The 23,997-nt window shown below is 42.1% G+C and overlaps 1 protein-coding gene across 3 annotated transcripts in view; it reads right to left on the reverse strand.

Moving 5' to 3' along the window:
• Positions 1-17,002: 17,002 nt before the first annotated feature.
• Positions 17,003-23,997, reverse strand: part of LOC124555033 (transcription factor MafG) — a 33,969-nt gene continuing 26,974 nt past the window's right edge. For all 3 annotated transcript variants that reach the window (XM_047128793.1, XM_047128795.1, XM_047128794.1), the window contains exon 3: positions 17,003-18,366. In XM_047128793.1, the coding sequence (XP_046984749.1) occupies positions 18,168-18,366 (199 nt within the window). In that variant the 3' untranslated portion in view covers positions 17,003-18,167. The remainder of the gene's footprint in view (positions 18,367-23,997) is intronic.

Raw genomic sequence — 23,997 nt, forward strand, 5'->3', positions numbered from 1 at the left:
TCCCTCATAAAGCTGCATTGTATGCCTAAACAGATATGTTTACACATTAATGAGCTTTAGAGAGTACACTGAAAAACTGTTCAGCACTTTCATATTTAAGATAAGTCTGCAACACAGTATATCATTAAGTTCTGCTGCTCAATTTATGATAATGGACTGAATTTTCTCATTGTGGCCATTTCGTAAGATGGATGTGGGAGACAGTAAATGTGTTGTCTGACTCTTCCCAGAAAATGTTCCCTCAGTGCTTTCTGATAGATCATTTATATACACTGTCAACAGTAATTATTGTATCATACTTCCTAGGGGTACTCCAGAAATTACATCTGTCAATTTTGTTCCATTAAGAGTGACATGTTGAGTCCTATCTGCAAAGAGACCTTGAATCCAGTCACAAATCCAATCGGATACTCTGTAAACTCATTTTTTTTTTCATTAAACCACAGTGCAGAATGGTTTCAAAAACCTTCCTGAAGTGAAGGAACATGGTATCAACCTGAGTGTCATTGTGTACAGTGCTACTGATCTTATGGAGAAACAAGAGTGAGCCGAGTTCTGCTGCATCTATGTTTGCAGAATCCATGTTGACTTTTATGGAGAAGATTTACATTCTTCCTCTGTGCTGTGCTGTGCAGCTGTGGTCAGTGAGTTAGTCTTTATATAGGAGCTTGAGCTTTTCACTTCACCTCAGAAGTGGTTTGCAGCAGTCTGTTTGTACTTTTCAGTTACTCCTCATTGCCTTGTTTGAATTTTTTGAATTTTACTCAGTTTTATACATTGTATGATACGGATAGGAGCTGTGCTAGTTGTGAGTGGATACCAGGAGGATTGGCTGTGGTCTGTAAACAGTTGAAGGCTGTGTTGGCCACAGTTGACAGGCTTCTGGTTGCTGCTCAAATCTGTGGCAACATCAGGCTTCCAGTGATGAGACCTGCAACACCCTTGATACCATTGGAATCCACTTCTGACATGGTTGCTGATGCATCTTCTGATACACCACACCTGACCAGTTCTTCACTCATAAGTGGTTGGCGGGTAGTGGTGGGTTCGCATGTCACAGGGCAGAAGATGAAAGGGGGACAGGCCACATGACTGGCTACTTACGCCTTAGCAACTGGTACAAGTTGCTATGCAGTAATACTTTTGAGAGAGCAGGGAATGCCTCTCCGGTTGGGCCAGCAGTGCCCAGTCCAGACACATGCAGTCAGTCATTGCTAGTCATTGGAAGCTCCAACGTGAGGTGGGTATTGGAGCCCCTCAGAGAAATTGCATGTAGGGTGGGAAAGAATGCCAGTGTATAGACGATAAGTTTGCTGGGGTGCCTCATCCCACCCATGGCATGAAGGCCGTAGTGCCAGTGGCTACTGAGTACACTGGGTGCAACTGGCTGCAAGTAGTGGCATATATCAGCATTAATAACGCGTGCTGCCTGGGTTCTGAGGGCATTCTTGGTTCATTTTGGATGATAGCTGATTTGGTGAAGGCAACTAGCATCACAAGCAGGCTAAGCTAACTATTTATAGTATTGTACCCAGGGTCAACCGTGGTCCTCTGGTTTGGAGAACAGTGGAAGGTCTTAACCAGAAGCTCAATCGATTATGCGACAGCATCAGATGTAAATTTCACGACCTATGCTACCAAGTGTAGAGTTATAGCATTTCCCTCAATGGGTCAGGGGTGCACTATATACAGGTGGCAGCTACTAGGGTAGGAGGATATGTGTTGAACATGGATAATTTTTAGGTTAGAGAACTCCCACCTTGAGATCAGAGTCAAAGTGCCTGCCAAAATCAAAGTTACATCAGCCACAATGGTATTAGGGAATGCTCATCCCCACACTACAGATATAGAAAAGGTTAATACGATATTAGAGAAATGCAGTACTGTCCAATGAAAGGTCCTGGAATTGATATCGCTTATTGAAGGTTATAATACTCAGGAAGTATTAGAAACATGAATTTGGTTGAAACCAGAAGCCAGAAGCCAACAGCAACAAAATCCGAAGTTCAGATTACATTGGTGGTTGGTTGGTTGGTTTGTTTGTTTAAAAGAGGGGGCAAGGGACCAAACTATGAGGTCATCAGTCCGGAAAGAAAGGATAAACCACAAGGACGAAAGAAAGGCAAGGAACACTAAAAGGAACAAAAGGGGACATGAAACAACAGAGAGACACTAGAAACAGAAGAGACTAAACCAAGAAAGCAGATTATAGTGGCTGGCCGACCATGAGAATAAAAAGGAAAAGCCAGCCACTCTGCAACACATTAAAACTTCCACCCTAAAATCACTACGGTGGAGGACACAGAGGGACAAAGGACACGCACTAAAACCTGCATATAAGTATAAAACCCACTCTCACAGGTAAAACTTAAAACTAAAGCTGCTGCTGAGGCATTGTCACCCAACACCGAAGGTAGGGAGCTGGGAAAGTAAAAGTATGCCACAGAGCAGCTAAAGTGAGCAGTTCAGCAAGAGGTGGATGACTGTCATTTGGGAGCCTCAGCGACACAAAGGCGGGTCCTCGCGACGGTGTAGGTAACCATGCGTTAGCCATGTATGGCCAATGCAGGGCTGGCAGAGGACAACTGATTCCCTGCGAGACGACCACATGGAAGACTTCCTCACATTCGTCGTCTCCTTAATGACACCCAGCTTGTTGTGCGTACTGTAATGCCATTCCGTCTCGCAAAGCCTGAAAACCCTGTAGTGTAAGACAGAACACAGGTCAACTTCGGAGATGCCCATCTCCAGAAGCAGTTTCCGTGTCACCTGTTTGACCAGCCTGTCGGCAAGTTCGTTGCCTGGGATTCAAATGTGTCCTGGGGTCCACACAAACACCACTGAATGACAGGACCACTCCAGGGCACAGATGGACTCCTGGACGGACGCTACCAGTGGGTGGCGAGGGTAGCACTGGTCGAGAGCTTGTATGTTGCTCAATGAGTCAGTACACAGGAGAAATGACGCGTCAGGGCATGAGCGGATGTGCTCAAGTGCACGAGATATGGCCGCCAGCTCTGCAGTGAAAACACTGAAGCCATCTGGCAAGGAGTGCTATTCAATATGTCCTCCATGAACATACGCAAAGCCTACATGACCATCAGCCATCGAGCCATCAGTGTAAACTAAGTCAGAGCCACGGAACATGTCAAGAATAAAGAGGAAGTGGCAGTGGAGAGCGGCGGGGTTAACGGATTCCTTAGGGCCATGCAAAAGGTGCAGACAAAGCTGCGGCCGAGGTGTACACCATGGAGGCATATGTGAACGGACCGCAAGTAGAGGTGGTAAAGGGAAGGACTCCAGTTCGGAAAGAAGGGAATGCATGCGAACCGCAAACATTAGCCCCGACGTGGGCTGCCGATGCTGGAGATGGTCCACCGAGTAAGGAAAAATGAGACGGTAATTCGGATGCTCAGGAGAACTACAAATGTGTGCAGCGTAAATGGCGCGCAGTTGTGCATATCTGATCTGCAATGGAGGGACTCCAGCCTCCACCAGTATGCTGGTCACTGGACTCATCCTAAAAGGTCCTGTTGCTAGTCAAACCCCGCAGTGGTGCACAGGGTCAAGTAAATGCAACGCTGAGGGGGCTGCCAAACTATAAACCACACTCCCATAGTCAGTTCTGGATTGTACAAGGGCTCTGTAGAGCTGCAGCAGTGTAGAGCAATCTGCACCCCAATTGGCGTTGCTCAGGCAATGGAGGGCATTGAGGTGCTGCCAGCACTTCCGCTTAAGCTGACAAAGATGAGGAAGCCACATCAGTCGAGTGTCAAAAACCAGTCCTAAGAATCAATATGTCTCCACTACTGTGAGTGGATCATCATGAAGGAAAAGTTCTGGGTCTGGATGAAAAGTACGACGCCAACAGAAGTGCATGACACACGACTTTGTGGCTGAAAACTTGAAGCCATGAGCTAGAGCCCATGACAGCACCTTGTGAATGGCTCCCTGCAGGAGGTGCCACTCAGCAACACCAATACTGGAGCACCAGTACGAAATGTAGAAGTAGTCTGCATACAGAGAAGGTGAGACGGAGGGCGCGACAGCTACTGCTAGACCATTAATGGTCACTAAAAATAAAGAGACACTCAATACAGAGCCCTGCGGGACTCCATTCTCCTGGATATGGATGGAACTATGGGAGGCACCAACTTGGACATGGAGAGTACAGAGCGACAGGAAGTTTTGGATAAAAATCGGGAGCGGGCCCTGGAGACCCCACTGAAAAAGGCCGTTTGAATGGCAGACTCGAGGGACACAAGATTATCAGTGGTAGAGCAACCCTGGCGGAAGCCGCCCTGAGATGGAGCCAGTACGCCATATGACTCCACGACACGGCAGATCCACTGACACACCATACGTTCCAGCAGCTTACAAAGAACATTGGTGAGGCTGATGGACACATAGCTATCCACATCAAGCAGGTTTTTACTGGGTGTGAGCACCGGAATGACGGTGCTCTCACGCCATTGCGATGGAAAGACGCCATCGCACCAGATCTGGTTGAAGGTGATGAAGAGATGTCGCTTGTAGTCGAACGAGAGATATTTGATCATCTGGCTTTGGATCTGATCAAGCCCAGGAGCTTGTCGGGGCAATGTGCAAGGGCAGTGAGGAGCTCCCACTCTGTAAATGGGGCAATATAGGATTCACTGTGGCGTGTAGTGAATGAGAGGACTTTCCTTTCCAGCCACCGTTTGAGAGTGTGGAAGGCTGGGGGGTAATTCTCCAATGCAGAGGCTCGAGTAAAGTGCTCAGAAATCGCGTTTGCATCGGTGGATAATATGCCATTTATGGTAACACTGGGAACACCTGTTGGGGTCTGGTGCCTGAAAAGACGTTTGATCTTTGCCCAGACTTGAGAAGGTGATGTATGGCACCCGAGGGTCGAGATATATCTCTACCAACACTCCTGCTTACATCGCTTGATAAGTTGGCGAACACGGGCACGGAGCCACTTAAAGGCTATGAGGTGCTCCATGGAAGGGTGACACTTATGCTGCTGTAGAGCTAGCAGCCACTCCTTAATTGCTTCAGCGAATTTGGGTGACCACCAAGGGACTGCCTTATGCCGGGGGCACCCTAAAAAGCGAGGGATTGCGTTTCCTGGCGCAGAAACAATTGTTGTAGTCACCTGCTCAACCATGACATCGAAGTTACCTAGTGGGGGAGATTCAATGGTGACAGCAGAGGTGAAAGTTTCCCATTCTGCCTTGTTTAAAGCCCAATGGGGTAAGTGTCGTCCATGGGCCTGAAGCCAGAGCAGTGACACAAAGATGGGGAAGTGGTCACTACCACACAAGTCGTCATATGCTCTCCAGTGGATAGATGGGAGAAGTTCTGGCCTGCAAATTGATAAATCAATGGCTGAGTAACTACCATGCGCCACACTGAAATGTGTGGTGGCCCCAGTATTTAAGAGGCAGGGGTCGAACAGGGACAGTAAAGTTTCAACATCTCTGCCTCAGCCAGTAAGCACGGTGCCATCCCACAAGGGGTTATGGGAGTTGATCAATCAGTGCAGCTAACACATTCAGGGGTACTGCAACATCTGGAGGAAGATATACATTGCAGACAGTTATTTCCTGTGCCATCCTTATTCTGACAGCCACAGCTTCAAGAGGGGTTTGAAGGGGCACAGTGTCACTACAGACTGAGTTTAGGACATAAACGCAAACTCCACCTGACACTCGATTATAGTCGCTACCTGTAATATCCCTTATAGTCGCAGAGGGCAGGAGTCCGCATTGCCGGGAACCAGGTTTCCTGTAGGGCAATGCTGATGGCAGGTGTAAAGCTTAACAGTTACCGTAGCTCAGCCAGGTGGTGGAAAAAACTGCCGCAATTCCACTGGAGGATGACATCATCGTGAGACTGAGAAGTCATGGAACATTCAATGAGGCAGTTTACGCCTCAGAGTCACCTGCTGCCACTGAATTTTTCCCTGAGCAATCTACATCCATTGTGTGTGAGGGTCTGGCAAGATCTAGGTCCTCAGCGGACGCCAGAATCTCCACCCCATCCTCAGACGCAGAGCTTGTAGGTAGCGGTGGTGTGGGTGCCACCGCAATTTCGTTGTTCTTAGGGGCCTTCTTTTTGGATTTCTCTCGCTGCTCCTTGGGTTTCCCTGGCTGGGAGGACTTCACTGGCTCAGCCTCCCGGACTGAGGATGAGCATGAAGCACTACTCCTAACTGCTTTTGAGTTCTTCAGCCACTGGTGGGTGTCGTCTTTCCCACTAGAAGAAACCTGGGAAGTGAGTGACCCAAAGGACCCCTTCCTAGTGAGAGAAGGAGAGAAGCCAAAGAAGACAAATGCTTCCCTGGCTCAGAAGTGGGGACGGACGACCACAATGGTTGGGGGGAGGAGGGGGGGGGGACGCTCCCAAAGAAGGTGGTGCAGGAGCTATAGGGAGGGAATTGCCCCCCACCATAAAGGGGGCTGGTGTAGTATTCGGGCTCTGAGAGGTGACTGGGATTGGCGGAGCTGATGGTGCCAGAACTGTTGTAGTGGCGGCATAAGACAATGTCACACATACAGGACGCAGGCGCTCAAATTTTCTCTTAGCCTCAGTGTAGGTCAGTCAGTCCAGGGTCTTTTACTTCATGATTTTCCTTTCTTTCTGGAGAATCCTGCAGTCTGGCGAGCAAAGCGAATGAAGCTCTCTGCGGTTGACACAAATGGGAGGCAGGGCACATGGAGTATTGCGATGTGATGGGCATCCACAATCTCGTCATGTGATGCTGGAAGTATAGTGGGAAGACATATGACTGAACTTCCAGTACTTAAAGCACTGCCACGGATGAGGAATATAGGGCTTTACATCACAGTGGTAGACCATCACCTTGACCTCCTCGGGCAATGTATCACCCTCGAAGGCCAAGATGAAGGCAACCTGATTATCCCTCGGACACGCCGGACAAAATGTACACCTTGCCGCTCTAAATTGGCACGCAGCTCATTGTCAGACTGCAAAGGAAGGTCCCTGCGAAATACGATACCCTGGACCATAATTAAGCTCTTATGGAGCGTGATGGTTACAGAAACATCCCCCAGCTTGTCACAAGCGAGCAACATCTGTGACTGGGCAGAGGAAGCTGTTTTGATCAAGACTGACCCAGATCTCATTTTGGACAAGCCCTCCACCTCTCAAACTTGTTCTCTAAATGCTCAACAAAAAACTGAGGCTTCATCGTCATGAAAGATTCCCCATCAGCTCTTGAACGTACAAGGTACCGGGCGAATAAAATCCGCTGCCATCCTTAGCCTGACATTCCTCCCGTGGTGTTGCCAGGAAGGGGAACAATTTGGGGTCATACTTCTCAGCATTGAATTGAGCTCGTGAATGCTTAGAGACTGCTGGTGTTTCATCACCAGCAAGAGATGATGGACTACACTTCATCGCATGTCATCCGCCCTGATGCCACCCACCCCGACCAGGGGGCCCTCACCACGGGCACCACCCAGCCACAGCAAAGGACACCTGGCAGGATGGCCATTGCCAGGAGTCCCGATGCACCAGGGGGATGGGCATCTACCCCTCGGCATATGTTGGGAGTTAAAAGCACAGGCATCAGCGGAGCGATCCCTGTGTGGTCAGGGGGCTACAACCAACAGGGTACATGGTGATGAGAAAGTGGGCTAAAGATCTCAATGCACGATGGACATGATGCACCATGTAAGGCGCCCTTCCCCAATTGGCTCTCTTCGGGAAAAATTTTGAAGAATCGAGGTCAAACCCTACAGGGGACCATCACATAAAGGCCGAAATGTGTGAATCTTCTTTTAGTCACCTTTTACAACAGGCAGGAATACCTCGGGCCTATTCTTACCCCTGGACCTGCCGGGGGTCGTTCAGATTAGAATATTTATCGTATGGAGAGGCTAGTTGCCAATGGTGGAGGCATATTTATTGCAGTAAGGAATTCAATAATATCTAGTGCGGTTATCATGGATTCCAAATGGGAATTAATCTGGGCGAAGATAAGCATTAAAGGTTGGTCAAAAATGGTAATCAGATGCTTTTATAAACCACCAAGGTCAGGAGCTGTAATGGTACAGTGCTCCAGAGAGTAACTTCAACTTGCTAAGTGTAGATTGGTGGAGGCATGTTATCGAAACTGGTGCCACAGACAGGGATTTGTGTGGTATTATTCTGAATGTCTTCAGCAAAAATTACTTTGAGCAAATAATTGAGACAACACACTTGTAAAGGTAAAATCTTGGACATCCTGGCAACAAAAAGACCTGAACATGTTGAATAACTTAACGTAGAAGAAGATATCAATGATCGTTAGGTTGAGATAGAAACTGTGGCCACGGGTTTTACAAGGAATGTTATGAAAGGTTTGAAAATATTTTTGCTTAGCAGGAGTGGCAGGATCTGAGTAGTCAGCATCAAATATTTGACCTGAAGATGAGGGGCTGGAAAGGAAAAATTTCGAAGCATCATTCAATATGCCTGACAAGTACATTCCTAGCTGGGTCATATGGGGTAGGAATGACACACTATGGTTTAATAACGATGTTAGAAAACTGCTACGTAAACAAAGAGAGCTTTGTCAGAGATTCAAGATAAGTCAGGACTCAGCAGATGAACAAAACCTGAAAGAAGTGAAAATGAACTTAAGGAAACCAATGAGAGGTGTGTTTAACAGCTTTGAAAGTAAAAGTTTGTCAACTGATCTCACTAAAAACCCTAAGAGGTTTTGGTCCTACACAATATCAGTAAGCGGGTTGAAATCTATACAGTATCTCAGTGAACATACAGACACTAAAACGGAAGATAACAGAGAGAAAAACAAAATATTGAATTCGGTCTTCCAAAACTATTTATCACAGAAGATCATAACACAGGCCCTCCTTTCAATCATAGCATGTACATCAAAATGCCAGATATTGACATAACCAATCAAGGAACAGAAAAGCATCACAATCGCTTAGTAGTTGAAAGGCATCAGGATCAGGTGACATACCTGTAAGACTCTACAAAGATTATGCAAAAGAACTTGCTCCCATTCTATCAGCAATTTATCGTTGTTCGTGGAAGCAACGAAGGGATCCTAGCATAAAAAGCACAGTTCATTCCTGTTTTCAAGCAGGGTCATAGGACAGATCACGCTATTTGTCCACGAGACGCAGAGGGCCATAGACACGGGTTCACAGGCAGATGCCGTGTTTCTTGACTTCTGCAAGGCGTTTGATACAGTTCCCCACAGTCATTTAATGAACAAAGTAAGAGCATATGGACTATCAGACCAATTGTGTGATTGGATTGAAGAGTTCCTAGATAACAGAAGGCAGCATGTCATTCTCAATGGAGAGAAGTCTTCCGAAGTAAGAGTGATTTCAGATGTGCCGCAGGGGAGTGTTGTAGGGCCGTTGCTATTCACAATATACATAAATGACCTTGTGGATGACATCGGAAGTTCACTAAGGCTTTTTGCGGATGATGCTGTGGTATATCGAGAGGTTGTAACAATGGGAAATTGTACTGAAATGCAGGAGGATCTGCAGCGCATCGACGCATGGTGCAGGGAATGGCAATTGAATCTCAATGGAGACAAGTGTAATGTGCTGCGAATACATAGAAAGAAAGATCCTTCATCATTTAGTTACAATATAGGAGGTCAGCAACTGGAAGCAGTTAATTCCATAAATTATCTGGGAGTACGCATTAGGAGTGATTTAAAATGGAATGATCATATAAAGTTGATCATCGGTAAAGCAGATGCCAGACAGAGATTCATTGGAAGAATCCTAAGGAAATGCAATCCGAAAACAAAGGAAGTAGGTTACAGTACGCTTGTTCGCCTGCTGCTTGAATACTGCTCAGCAGTGTGGGATCCTTACCTGATAGGGTTGATAGAAGAGATAGAGAAGATCCAACGGAGAGCAGCGCGCTTCGTTACAGGATCATTTAGTAATCGCGAAAGTGTTTCGGAGATGATAGATAAACTCCAGTGGAAGACTCTGCAGGAGAGACGCTCAGCAGCTAGGTACGGGCTTTTGTTGAAGTTTCGAGAACATACCTTCACCGAAGAGTCAAGCAGTATATTGCTCCCTCCTACGTATATCTCGCGAAGAGACCATGAGGATAAAATCAGAGAGATTACAGCCCACATAGAGGCATACCGACAATCCTTCTTTCCACGAACAATACGAGACTGGAATAGAAGGGAGAACCGATAGAGGTACTCAAGGTACCCTCCGCCACACACCGTCGGGTGGCTTGCGGAGTATGGATGTAGATGTAGATGATAGCCCTATATCATTGATTTCAATCTATTGTAGAATTGTGGAACACATTTTACGTTAAACAGTTATGATGTGTTTGGAGAACAAAAATCTCCTATATAAAAGTCAACATGTACAACAAAAACAGATATCTCGTTAAAATCTTCTCATTCTATTCCTCCACGAGATCCATAGTGTCGTAGACAGCACTCAGTTTGATGCTGTGTTCCTTGACTTCAGGAAGACATTTGACACTGTCCGGCAATGCCATTTAGTGAAAAAATATGACGTTACAGAGTATCGGACCAGATTTGGGACTGGATTCATGACTTCCTTACAGACAGAACTCAACGGATCACTCTTACAAGAATAAAATCTATAGATGTAAAGGTAATTTCTGGAGTACCCCAATGAAGTGTGATGGGGCATCAATGTTTCCAAATACATGATCTAGTACAAAGAATCAGAAGGCCCTTAAGACTATTTGCAGATAATATGGTTGTCTATAAGAAAGCAACACTACAAGACAGCCTCGATTTGCAAAATGACCTGCAGAGGGTTGATGAATGGTGCAGATTATGGCAGTTGACCCTGAAGAATGTAAATAAATGTAACATATTGTGTGTACATAGGAAAGGAAATCCAGTAGTGTACAACTACACTGTTGATGACAAATTGCTACCTACAGTATCTATGGCAAAATATCTAGAAGTAACTATCCAGAGTGGCCTTATGCAGAATAACCACATAAAACAAACAGTAGGAAAAGCAGATAGCAGATTCATAGGAAAAACCTTAAGGAAACTTAACTCATTCATGAAGGAAGTCGCTTACAAGGTACTTGTTCGACTGATTCTCGAGTAATGTTCATGAATCTGGGATCCCTACCAGGTAGGACTGAAACAAGAGATAGAGATCCATTGAAGAGCAGCACCTTTCCATCATGGGATCTGTGCAAGTGCATTACAGAAGGGCTCAGCAAACTCCAGTGGCAGATGCTATGAGAGAAGTGTTGTGCATCACTGATAGGTTTTCTACTGAAATTTCGAGAGAGCAGTTGCCGAGAAGAGTCAGACAAGTTATTACTTCCTCCCATATACTCCAATCAGTTCTCCCACATTCCATTTGCAAGTGGTGGAGGGAAGGGGGGACCAGTTACTGCTACCAGACGTACTAGGTGGCTTGCAGAGTATGGTGCAGATATAGAAAAATGTCATAATTCTTGAGCATAAAATATGTCCCATAATTCTGTAAAATGACGTAGGCCTATAACTATGTGCTTCGGTGCTATGACCCTTCTCGCAAACAGACCTCCAGTTGTTGGGTACCATTTGCTGCTCCAGCAAACTACAATGAGCTGCTGCTAGAAATGGAGCAAGTTCTTTTGTGTAATCTTTGTAGGAACTTACAGGTATCTCATTCGGCCCCGATGCCATTCCATACAGGCCTGACATCCAACATGTAAATGCATTCCAACCACCAGCTCTCTCACATTTTTCACATGAAAACTTTAAAATTTTGACAAGAGTTAAACATTTTGAGGAAGAACAATCAATTCTATATGCAGAACTGAAGAATCTCAATACTTACTGCAAGAATATCAAGCATTATTCAAACCAAACCATAACTATAATAACCTAGTATCACTTACTTTTTTTTCACACCCAATTGAGTTTTAACGTTTGTGAAACAAAATTCTAAACCGAGATGAACTCTAACTATATGGTGGTTCCACTAGACCATTCATCAAACAATAAAATATTGGCTAAAATCAAAAAACTAGAACAATAGTTTATATAAACTTTCTTGGAAATCTTTGTTGTCAAGTACCTTAACTTCAAGGGTGTAAGCATGGTAAAAATGTATTTTCAATGAAAAATATTTTATTTTGTTACTTTCAAAAGAACTGTGTACTCTCATTTTATCAGGTAATTTAATTAACATGTGCCAAAACAGTTTTCTGCATATTCTGTTTTCAACTTGTTACATTACATGCAAGGGACAGCAGAGTTTATATCCCAAAATACCAGTTTATGAATGCTGCTTACAGCCTTCACCCTCACAGGAAAAACCACTTTTTCTTCAATGTGAAGTTTGAGGGAATATCATTTAAAACTATCCTGCCAAAAGTAAAAAGTAAACAACCAACTGGAAGAATTGACTGTTTAGTCAAAATAGTTTCATAGAAGGGTAGCTCCTTAACAGCATGTATACAGATCTTAACCAGGTATTTTACTAAGCAATCAAAGCCAACAGCATCTACAATAGCATATAGATCCCACTGTACACTCATGGAGTAGTTTCTTAGCATTTTGAACACCAACATGATAATGAACAGCAAAAAAAAAAAAAAAAAAAATATTTTATTTATCAGTCACCACTACACAATACCAATAATAATATAAGATAAATTGCTACTCACCATACAGCAGAGATGCTGAGTTGCAGAGAGGCACAACAAAAAGCCTGACGCAAATAAATACAGCTTTCAGCCATTAAGGCCTTCGTCAACAATAGACGTAGACACAAGACGTGCACGTGCGATCGCAGTCTCAGGCAACTGATACCACACTGCAAGCAGCAGCAGCAGCAGTTGCCTGAGACTGCAGTTGTGTGATCTCCACTACATGGTTAGTAGCAACTTTCCTTTCATAATACTGTTATGTTCCATCCTGCATTTTCCATTGTTTGACACAATAATAATAGAAATATATACTGTCATTCCCAATTTTGCTGCCAAATCTCAACGCACAACATTGTTTCAGCAGTGTTTTATCAACTGTAGTGCAGTTGCAGCAACAGTTATGGAATATCTTCAAATATTTGTTACAATATATGACTACTGTTATACAACTTATTGCCCGCAGCTTGTGGTCTTGCGGTAGCGTGCTCGCTTCCCGAGCACGGGGTCCCGGGTTCGATTCCCGGCAGTCAGGAATTTTCACCTGCCTCAAGATGACTGGGTGTGTGTCGTGTTCATCATCATCATCATCATCATCATCATCATCATCATCATCATCATCATCCATCCATCCCCATTACGATCGGAGGAAGGCAATGGCAAACCACCTCCACTAAGACCTTGCCTAGTATGGCGATGCGGGTCTCCCGCATCATTCCCCTACGCTCTGTCAAGGAGTATGGGACTTCATCATACAACTTATTGTTGTAAAAAATTCCTGTTATTTTCTAAAAAAAATGCTTGATTACAGTAAAACCTCTACTTGCATATAATAGGATGCTGCAGAAATTGAAAGTAAAAGTTGCCTCTCTTAAAATCAAAATAGCCACAAATAGCCATTCAGAACACAAAACTGAAGAAATGAAAGGAGGTTACTGTCCCTATTAATGTCTTCCCCAAGATATTTATAGCTTGAATTCTCATTATTCATGTCTCACTTTTCCTCTCTACTTTTATTCTAACACCAACAGAGCTGCCACAGGTAAAACAGACAGATAATTAGGTAAAACATTGTCTCTTCAGTTTCATAAATGACTTCATACTGATCCAAAAATAAGGAACAAAGGCACGTACCAACAAAGACATTCAAAGAAAATTATGAGAAGCTACATCAAGATCTAATTGCATCCTGGCACTGTGTTCGCAGTGGTTATAATGAATAATTATTTTCAAATTGAGCTCAGGAAAATAATGAAAAGTGAGCAGGAATTTTAGGAACTTTAAATCAATTTACAATAGTAGTAGTAGTAGTAGTAGTAGTAGTAAAGGAAACTTCTTGTATTTTAAAGCACTGAAACTAATAAGCAAATTATGAGTAACTTCAGTAGGCTATGACGTCACGGTCGACAAAGCTTTCGAGTTCAGATACATTGGGTACACCTGTACCACCTCGTACAATTGCAACAGTTAGCCAGCCAGCCGTTGCCATGAGAAAATGTATCATTGAGATCAATACTGAAGTTCAGTCTACATCCACAGAAAACAGCGGGTCCATCTAGAAGTGAATGTGCAGCGACGGATTTTATAGTATTCTTCTTCTTGTCACCAACAGATGTTGTCATTTCAACGTCTTCTATTGTTTTATATATTGTCAGTCTTAGACGGCGACGATATGTTCTGTATGGCATCTTGGCAAATTTTTCACAACACTGAAGGCAGTAAAGGTCTGTAGTTATTGCAGTTTTCAGTTTATGAAATAACTTGAAGAAAATGTTATACTGACACACACAAATAGCATGGGTTCAGAAAATGTTCTTTTGAAACACAACTGGCTAATTCTTCACACCAAGCAAAGAGAGCTGTGTACAAAAGATCTCTAGTTGATTGGCTTTTGACACCAATCCACACAAGTGGCTTTTAATTAAACATCAGGATTATGGAGTATCGTCTCAACGACTCAATTGGACATGTGACTGTGTCAGAAATGACACAGTTCGTAGTAATCAAAGGGAAGTCATCAGATGAAATGTAAATGGTCTGCTTGTTCTTAATCTATATAAATGATTTAGGAGGCTATCTGAGCAGCCCTATTAGATTTTTTGTCGTTTATGTTTCCATTTACAACATAATAAAGTTATCAGAAGGGCAAAATGACTTACAAACTGATTTAGACAAGATATCTGCATGGTGTGAAAAGTAGAATCTGAGTTTAAAATATCAAAAAGTGCGAGGTACTCCACACCAGTATTTTAAAAAATTTCATTACACAATAAATCACCCAAATTTAAAGATTTTCAATTCAACCTAGGAATTAAAATTATAAACAACTTGAAACGGAACCATCACACAGAAAATGTTGTGGGGAAGACAAACCAAAGACTGTATTTTATTGGCAGAACACTTAAAAGGTGCTACAAATATAATAGTGAGACTGCCTACAATGCGCTACCCCATTCTCTTCTCGAGTTTGCTGTGTGGTATGTGATCCTTACCGGATAGGATGGATGAGAGTAAAGTTCAAGGAAAGGGAGCTCATTTTGTGTTATTGAGAAAAGGGAAGAAAGTGTCACAGATAAGATAAGCGAGTCAGGGTAGCAATCATTATAACAAAGGCTGTCTTTCTGTGGTGAGATCTTATCACAAAAGTTCAATCACCAGACTTTCCCTTCCGAATGCCAATTTTTTTTTTTTTTTCACTCCTCCCTACAAAGGGAAAAATGACTGTTCTAACAAAATAAGAGAAATCAGAACTCACATGCAAAGATACTGGTGTACTTTTTTACACATGCTACTCAAGATTGGAATGGTAGTCAAACAGTCTGAAAGTGGTTCTATTAACACTGTGCCAAAGACTTAAGTGTGAATTGTGATTTAATCATGTAGATGTATAGTTTTGATAGTTTTTAGTATCAATAAAAATAGGAAAATTCTGCAGTCTTAGTTACAGTTTCTGTTCACAGAAGTAAGATCCACTATTGCATTAATATTTGAGAAGATAGCTTTGCACATAACTTCAGCATGCTAATCGATATCATCTCCAATTCTTGACAGAAATATTGATGTTTATCCAACCAGGCAATCACACTCTTACTTCCTTTCAAAGTGTTCTTACAATATTTAGACAGTGAAGCACAGGATTCTGTGCTTGTGAATAATATGGTGATGTTTACATTGGTATAAAACTTACTCTCCTGTTCTAGGAACATTCTTTTCAGTAGATGAAGAGAACGAAAGTGACACACATTATTCTTTCCAGAAGATTAAGAGAAAGTGATTCAAGTTACAGTGAATGTCAATGTTGCTCCAGTTACGGAAGCAGAGGTTAGCACAGTCTGCAGCTGACGCTAAGCTGTCTATACCTATCAACACAACAAAGAGAAAAATTCTTGAGAAAGTCAGGTATAAAAGTTTAGTACTGGATCTGGGTAAGGTTTTCACACAAACAAAGACAATGGAAAAAGGGAAAAACTGAAACCAACCTACATGCACCACAAATAGCTGGAAAGAATTAATAATAGATAACTGAAACTTCATTCTCGGCACTTAGGTCCTAGAAGCCAGTGGGATGAGTTGAAATAAGACATTTTACAGGCACCATTACAGACATATGAGTACCAAGAAATTTGAAAATTGAAGGTCACTGGAATACTAAGGTAACACTACGTTTCAAGTGCCATTTCCAAATCATAGGTCTATTTCAGTTTACTCATGTATTCTCATTTTTAGATTATGATAACGGCAGGCATTGTGTATGGAATCTTTTTCAAGCTCTACCACAAAAGTAAATGACACGAGTCTCAGCAAGAACTGAATGAATCACATCCGAAGTGCGTAAAAACATGATAGTTATACTTCCAAAGATATATTTTGGTAGAAAACTATTAAAATCATTATTAATTTGTCAAAATCTGTTAAATTAAATAGCAGCATTTAATTGAATATAGTTAAAACTTTCCGATTTCTACAGTGTAGCACCTAGGATAGACCTTATATCGAGAATTGAAACACAAAGTTAACCAGACATGTTGTTTGCGCACTCTTCTGTGCTAGTTGCAGCACCATATTTACTATTAACAATGAAAAAGTTATCAATTACCAAAACCAAACCATATCTGTACAGAGTTATACGGCACCACAATAATCTTTTTTTCCCACATACAATCTAAGTGAATATGGTACTGGAGATACATTCAAAAAGAAACATAAAATGACTGTCTATGAAACTGTCTTATGATCTGCTCAGAATTTTTAAAGATGTTTCTGAAAATATTAACTAGTTTCATCTCTTTTCAGGTGGGATACATTTCTCTTGGGAAAATACACATGGGAGAATTAAAAGGTAATCTAAAAACATGAGACAAAATACCAACAGTAAGAAAATATTTATTCATTGTCAATATAGTGCAGTTCTCACACAATTACCTACATTTCAGTTCATCCCCATTACATTTACTTGTTAAATATTATATGATAGAGTATTCTACTGTCACATTTTCAGAAACTAGAACCCCATAATTTCCCGTGTTAATACGAATATTTTAATTACAATAGTTTCTCAAGCATGTTATACTTCCAATGCAAGTATTTACCATTAGGTATGCTGTTCTACATATTTTGCTGACAACTGAACACCTGCGTCATGATGTTCACATTCTCAAAAATATTTTCACTTACTTTAGTACATTTAAGAAATTTTTGAGCATGCAAACCATATTATATTATAACAATTCTCACATTTCACAATGTGTGAGCAGTATTAACTCTGAACTTTTTCTTGAGCACTTTCTTACTTTCTACTCTTGAACTGGCAGTCGTCCGAAGAATTTTCGCCACTAGTGCTTTGCTTCTGCTTTCTGCCAACCTTGGTGATCAAACAATACTGATGCACTACAAATTTCGAGGCCACTGTAGTGAATGCCATCTTACAATGCAGGTTTCTGTGTGGTGAAATGAATGAAAAATTAGTTCTAGTAAGGCCACTACTACAGCTAACCAGAAAAGAGGCCATAGAAGGTTTCATAAATGTTTGGTACAAAGAGCGAAGCACAGTTACAGTAGTGGTATACCTTGATGAAGGTAGGTCTTGCTTTCTCTGCTCCCCACATTCCTCTCTATTAGAGCTCAAGAAAGAGTGCAAACATAGTACACACCATAGTCACTTATAATTTATACAACTTTGTAGAAATAAGTACACAGTACATTTGGAAATATTTTATTACAATTTTATAAAAGTAATACCAGTGTAACTGACATTTAGTAACTCTGTGCTGTACTATCAATTTCTCCTTGGTAATACCTGTCTTTGGTATTGAGATGCGTTCTGTGCTGACACTGTGCCTTTAGATGATTAATCATTTCTGTAACTCCCCTGCACAATCAAGGAAGCAGTGTACGATAAGAAGATATATCTGAAAACTACTAGAAGTCTCAGATACAATTCTTGTTTTTGGTCTTTTACATATGCAACGCTTCCATTATACAATTTGTAAAAGGACAAAAGAGCAAGTAGCACTGTTTTGAAGTTAAGCTCAAATAGTTTCCAATTCAGGTGGAATTGAAATCTTCTTCAATGCTGCAAATTTCTTGAGAGCTTCGTATTTGACATGGAGCTGCTCTACTTCAACACGCATACGACGATTCTCCTCTTGCATTGCTTCCATATCTCTGTATTCTTGGGTCTTCTCCGATTCAAGTTCATCCTTTTGTTCAATACGTTTAATGCGGCAGCTACAGAAAATTAAACAACAACTCATTAACTGTAAAGAGGATTGTTTTATTTCTGCAGTGCATTACTTCATATGACAGGAAAATTAAAGCAAAAGCATAATATGAACACTATAAACAGAGAAAGCAATGTGATTTACATATCCTCATGGAATATTAATTGAGCCATAAAATTATGGAAATTCAACCATAACCATGCTTTGCTCCAAACCATCTAGCCATCTTCAAAGCAAGTTAGGCAGACTGACGATAAAGCCCTCTCATGTGCGTTATAAACCATTTGGATGAGCCAAGTGTGCATAAGCACATGGCAGATCATGATGGAAGTTATACAATACACAGCAGGGATGCAGCCATCGGTGGGGAGGGGGCGGGGGGCACCACTTAGGCAGCATTACAGACTACCTAGCTGACGCGTAGTGAAACTGAAAGATATAAAGGGCGATCAAAAAGTTTCCATTTGAAGGCACTGCTGCAGTGTATATGCAATGTAGTGCAACTCCAGAGCGAGTATATAAACACCAACATGTAGGCAAGAGATTAGTTTACCTTAATCAGACGTACGCAAACATCACAGTACCCACATCCTGCAAGACGTAACTCAAGTGAAAACTAACCCTTTTTACAAAATAAAATACATGCAAACGGGACCCCAACATGCTGTTATTCTTTTCTTGGCATCCATCTGAGAGTGAAGAATGTTCATGGGGTAGAACGTTAGTCGAAAACCATCGCTGTGGAATGGTGTGACAAGGAGTGCTGCTGCTTCATGATAACGCATGCTGCCATTTTGTCTTAACACAGTAGTTACACCAACTCCAGTGGGGACAATCAAGCACCTGCCCTGCAGTCCAGATCTCTCCCCACCGATTATCATGCCTTTGATCCCTTAAAAAAGGCTTTGAAGGGCTGATGATTCCCATTAGAAAAGGATGTGCAGCAGACCGTTACAGACTACTTCATGCGGTAAGACACAACGTTTTAGCAAATGGGTACCTTCAACCTGATGTGTTGGTGCGATCATCATTTCAATGTCCAGGTGATTTTGCCAGAGTGGCTTACCAATTCTGGACTATATGGCCGTTGAACAAAAACTTTCCATTGTCTCACATAATTTTTTTTCAATGATTCAACAAAAAAGTGATGCGCACTACTGATAGTCAACAAGGACATTGAAGGATTTAAACTATTGATAGAACAATAGCACTATCAGCTATCACCTATCCCTACTTTGGCCAAGACCGACTATTGTACATTTTTGACCTTACTCGAGTTCAGTTGTTCTTTTGTTAATCAGTTCAGTTCTTACTTGTAGTTTAATTTAATATAAGTGCTGCCGTTTATTGTTTTTGTGCTATGTGCTGTTCTGAAAGTTTCTAACTTTGGAAAAATTTGTAACAAGAAAGAAGAGGAAAACCTATTTTGATTCGTTCACTTATGAAATGGTAAGTTGAAAATATGTATGCACTACTATAATAGCCTTATTACCTATCTATAGCAGTTTAATTTAGCACTGGTGGTGTTATTTGGAAACTGGAACAACTCTTCAGCTGCAATATTTCAGTATTTTACAAGGCAGTGGAGTGGTAAACATATTACAAATAACATTAAAATCAGTGCATAAAAACACACTTTTATTTGCCTGCGTGGCCCAGAAATCTTGTTGATCAACAAAAATATGACCCAAACAGTGACTGTTATATTTTTTTAAAAAATGCTCATTATTCCATTATTTAGGGCCCAAATGTTAAAATAACGTCCAATCTAGTCACCCAGGCAGTACTCAAATTATGAAAACCGATTCAGATATGGGATGATGGGGAACAGTTTGTGGAGATCATTTCTAAAATACACACATAAAAAAAAAAAAAAAGTTTTGCATCACATCAGTTTTGAGAGTTCCGGAACCTACACAGAAAACTGGCGTAGAGATCAACATAAAAATCATTTCCACCCTTTTTATTGCTCATGAAAACCACACACTGCATGTTGTACCACCACACAGAGAGACCTTCAGAGGTGGAGGTCCAGATTGCTGTACATACCGGTACCTCTAATATCAGTAGCATGTCCTCTTGTATTGATGCATGCCTGTATTTGTCGTGACATACTATGCACAAGTTTATCAAGGCACTGTTGGTCCAGATCGTCCCACAGAGATTTGGCATAGATCCTCCAGAGTGGTTGGTGGGTCAGGTCATCCACAAACAGCCCTTTTCAATCTATCACAGGCATGTTTGACAGGGTTCATGTCTGGAGAACATACTGGTCACTCTAGTCAAGTGATATAGTTGTCCTGAAACAAGTCATTCACAAGATGTGCACAATGGGGGTGCGAATTGTCATCCGTGAAAACAAACGCCTCGCCAATATGCTGCCCCTCCGACAATTGTCTGGTTGAAGGCATATGCGACACTCATCGGTGAGGAGAACATGATACCAATCCTAAGCAGTCTATTCGGCATGTTGTTGGGCCCACCTGTACCACGCTGCATGGTGTCGTGGTTGCAAAAATGGACCTCGCCGTGGACATCGGGAGAGGAGTTGTGCATCATGCAGCCTATTGCATACAGTTTAAGTCTTAACACAACATCCTGTGGCTGCACGAAAAGCATTATTCAACATAGTGGCGTTGCTGTCAAGGTTCCTCCAAGCAATAATTCATAGTTAGCGGTCATCCACAGCAGTAGTAGCCTTGGGCGGCCTGAGCGAGGCATGTCATCGACAGTTCCTGTCTCTCTGTATGTCCTCCATGTCCGAACAACATCGGTTTGGTTCAGCCTGAGATGCCTGGACACTTCCCTTGTTGAAGCACAAAGCAACAATGTGGATGTGATGGAACCACGGTACTGACCGTCTCAAAATGGTTGAACTACAGACAACATGAGCCATGTACTTCCTTCCTGGTGGAATGATTGGAACTGATCGGCTGTTGGAGCCCCTCCATCTAATGGCACTGCTCGTGTATGGTTGTTTACATATTTGGGTGGGTTTCATGACACCTCTGAACAATCAAAGGGACTGTGTCTGTGATACAATATCCACAGCCAACATCTATCTTCAGGAGTTCTGGGAACCGGGTTGATGCAAACGTTTTTTGATGTGTGTATTTTTTCAGTGGGATGCTTGAATTTGTCCAAGCCGACTCCGTGCAGAGATATATGCTACCATTACCCCCTGTGAAATATGTTGTTTCACAAATTCAGGTTGATAGGCTGAGACAAACACTCTGCAGCTTGGATTTACTGGTTAGTTTTGATGATGTGTCATTATTTACCAAAATTTCACTTGCAGAGTTCTCCTCCTCGATTTCATAACATTTTAAAAAGTGCATCATAACTTTGTTTCAGAATAACCTCTCCTCAACTTTCTTTTTAAGTAACAACAAATTTTAAGAAAAATTTGACATGATTGCCATGGGAAACCCTTCATCTCCCTTCATGGACCACTCTTTTTATGGAAGATTTTGAGGAGAAGGCACTGAACTCTAAGTTCTAAGCCCATGGAGATATGTGGATAACACTTTTGTATCGTGGGCCCCATGGTGAGAAGAAATTTCATGAAGTCTTAGACAACCTGAATCCAATTTATGGAACATCTAGTTTACCACAGAGCTGGAAAAAAACAGTTGCCTCTGTTTCATGGATGTCTTGGCTCATCATATAGTTGAGCAACATTGTGGGACGCGGTGTCTTTCACATTCCAATACAGACAGATCTGCACCTGCGAGCTGATAGCTGCTATCTTCCTGTGCCACATTTGACTGCTGATAATGACCATTTACAGGAAGAATTTGAACATCTCAAAAAATTTTGGAGGTAACAGATACCCACCAGAAAAGATTTACTTTGCAATGTTAACCAAAGGTGAGTGTCCCACCTCAAGAAGCTGATATGAAAAAAATATCATGATAACGAAATGCATTTATTCAGGAATTGGCTATTTTAGCTGGAGATACATGACAGACATAAAAAACTTGACAAACACTAAATAATATTTTTTCTTACATCAAACTAAATGCTCTGAATTCTGTCTCATCCCCTCCCTTCCCCTCCACCCGGCAATCAACCATTATGTTTCAGTAACACCAAAATTTCAAACATAAAGAATAAAACAACTCTCACTTTTTCCGATAAAAATGTATCTACAATTTCTGACACTTATTAATATACTGAAATGTCAATGCACTATCTAGTTCGCATGTGACATGTATTTCAAACGTGCATAATGATAACAGCTGTTGCTTCAAAGGACTAAATGGCTTGTTTATCTACACCCACTATCCACATCCTCAGCTGTGGCAACTACTACCAATGAGAAGCATGCAACATCCATGCACAACACCAGCCCAAAGCATGACTGAACCACCTCCCTGCTCAGCCTGTGAGACTGCATGCCCAAAATGTGTATTCGCTCCTAGCCATTTCCACCTTCCTCCACAACTAATCAGATGTCAGACAAATGTTGTACTAGACAGTGAAGAGAACCTGACACCACTGATCCAGGTTCTATTACAGGTGTCCATCTTGTCCGTTTTCATTGCACGCCATGGCACTAGAGGGTTTGTACTGTTGTTTGTAATCGACATCTTGAGGCCAAACAGATTGTGTGGAGATGATCATGCATTGTATGGGTCAAAACAACCTCCCAGCTGCCTCATAAAAGCTGGTGTATAGTTATGTTTCACTGTTCATGGAGTACCTGCGAGTCACATTTTAAAGTCAGTAGTCACAGCTGGTGGTGGTAACTCTGTGGTGTATGTCCATTTGGTACCAGCTTCCAATGCTGACAACCCTTTTTGCCATAAAGTGATCATGTGCAAATGTTCTAATCTTTAAATGGCCCCACAAAGCATGTCGACAGACTCAACACTTGAGACAACGCAGGACCAGGTGATATGGAATCGGGCACAGCAGTAAACACAATGAAGAGAAAGTGAACTGCCACTAACACACACGGTTCCAGCACTGAGAATATATGCCTGTCACATTGGCAGAACCATCCACTGCCTCATTTGGGCACTTCTCTTACTGAGGATGGAAGGTTTCGAGAACTTAGGAGAAACAGTCAGAAAATGTAGCAAATAAGAGGCAAGGCAACCACTGATCTAGTAGTCAATAGTGGACTGTAAGTAGGAGTACTAGACAAGCAGCAGCAGCAGTTATTTAGCCATGAGGAGTCATTGCAGTAGAGTCAAATATGGGAGACGTACCAAAACACCTGAAGAACAGCAGCAATAAGAAGTTAGTATTCAATTTTGGTGAGTAACTGAATTAGACAAAGTAGTACCAAAAGTATTGGGTGTCTGTCTGTGTGTCAGGTAATTATTAGAAGAACACGAGCAGTCTGCACTTGTCTCTATTAGTGAGCTAATACAAGAGGTTCTGTACAGAGCTGGAATGAGTCATGGCATAATACTTGTCTCGGACAGCTGAGCTGTTAAGGGAATAGAGTAAGGTATGTGTATTCCCTGTATGTAAACAGAATGAATCAGGGAACAGAACTCGTCTCTGGTAGCTGGAAACTAATGTTGTTAATGTAATCAGAACAGTTTGCTATAACACAACTGTCTTCTGAAGAACTTAGGTCAGCAGGCCACAAAGGTAAAGCTGCCGTAAGGACACCTCTCCCAAC

This window comes from Schistocerca americana, chromosome X (assembly GCF_021461395.2).
Source record: "Schistocerca americana isolate TAMUIC-IGC-003095 chromosome X, iqSchAmer2.1, whole genome shotgun sequence".
NCBI lineage: Eukaryota > Metazoa > Arthropoda > Insecta > Orthoptera > Acrididae > Schistocerca > Schistocerca americana.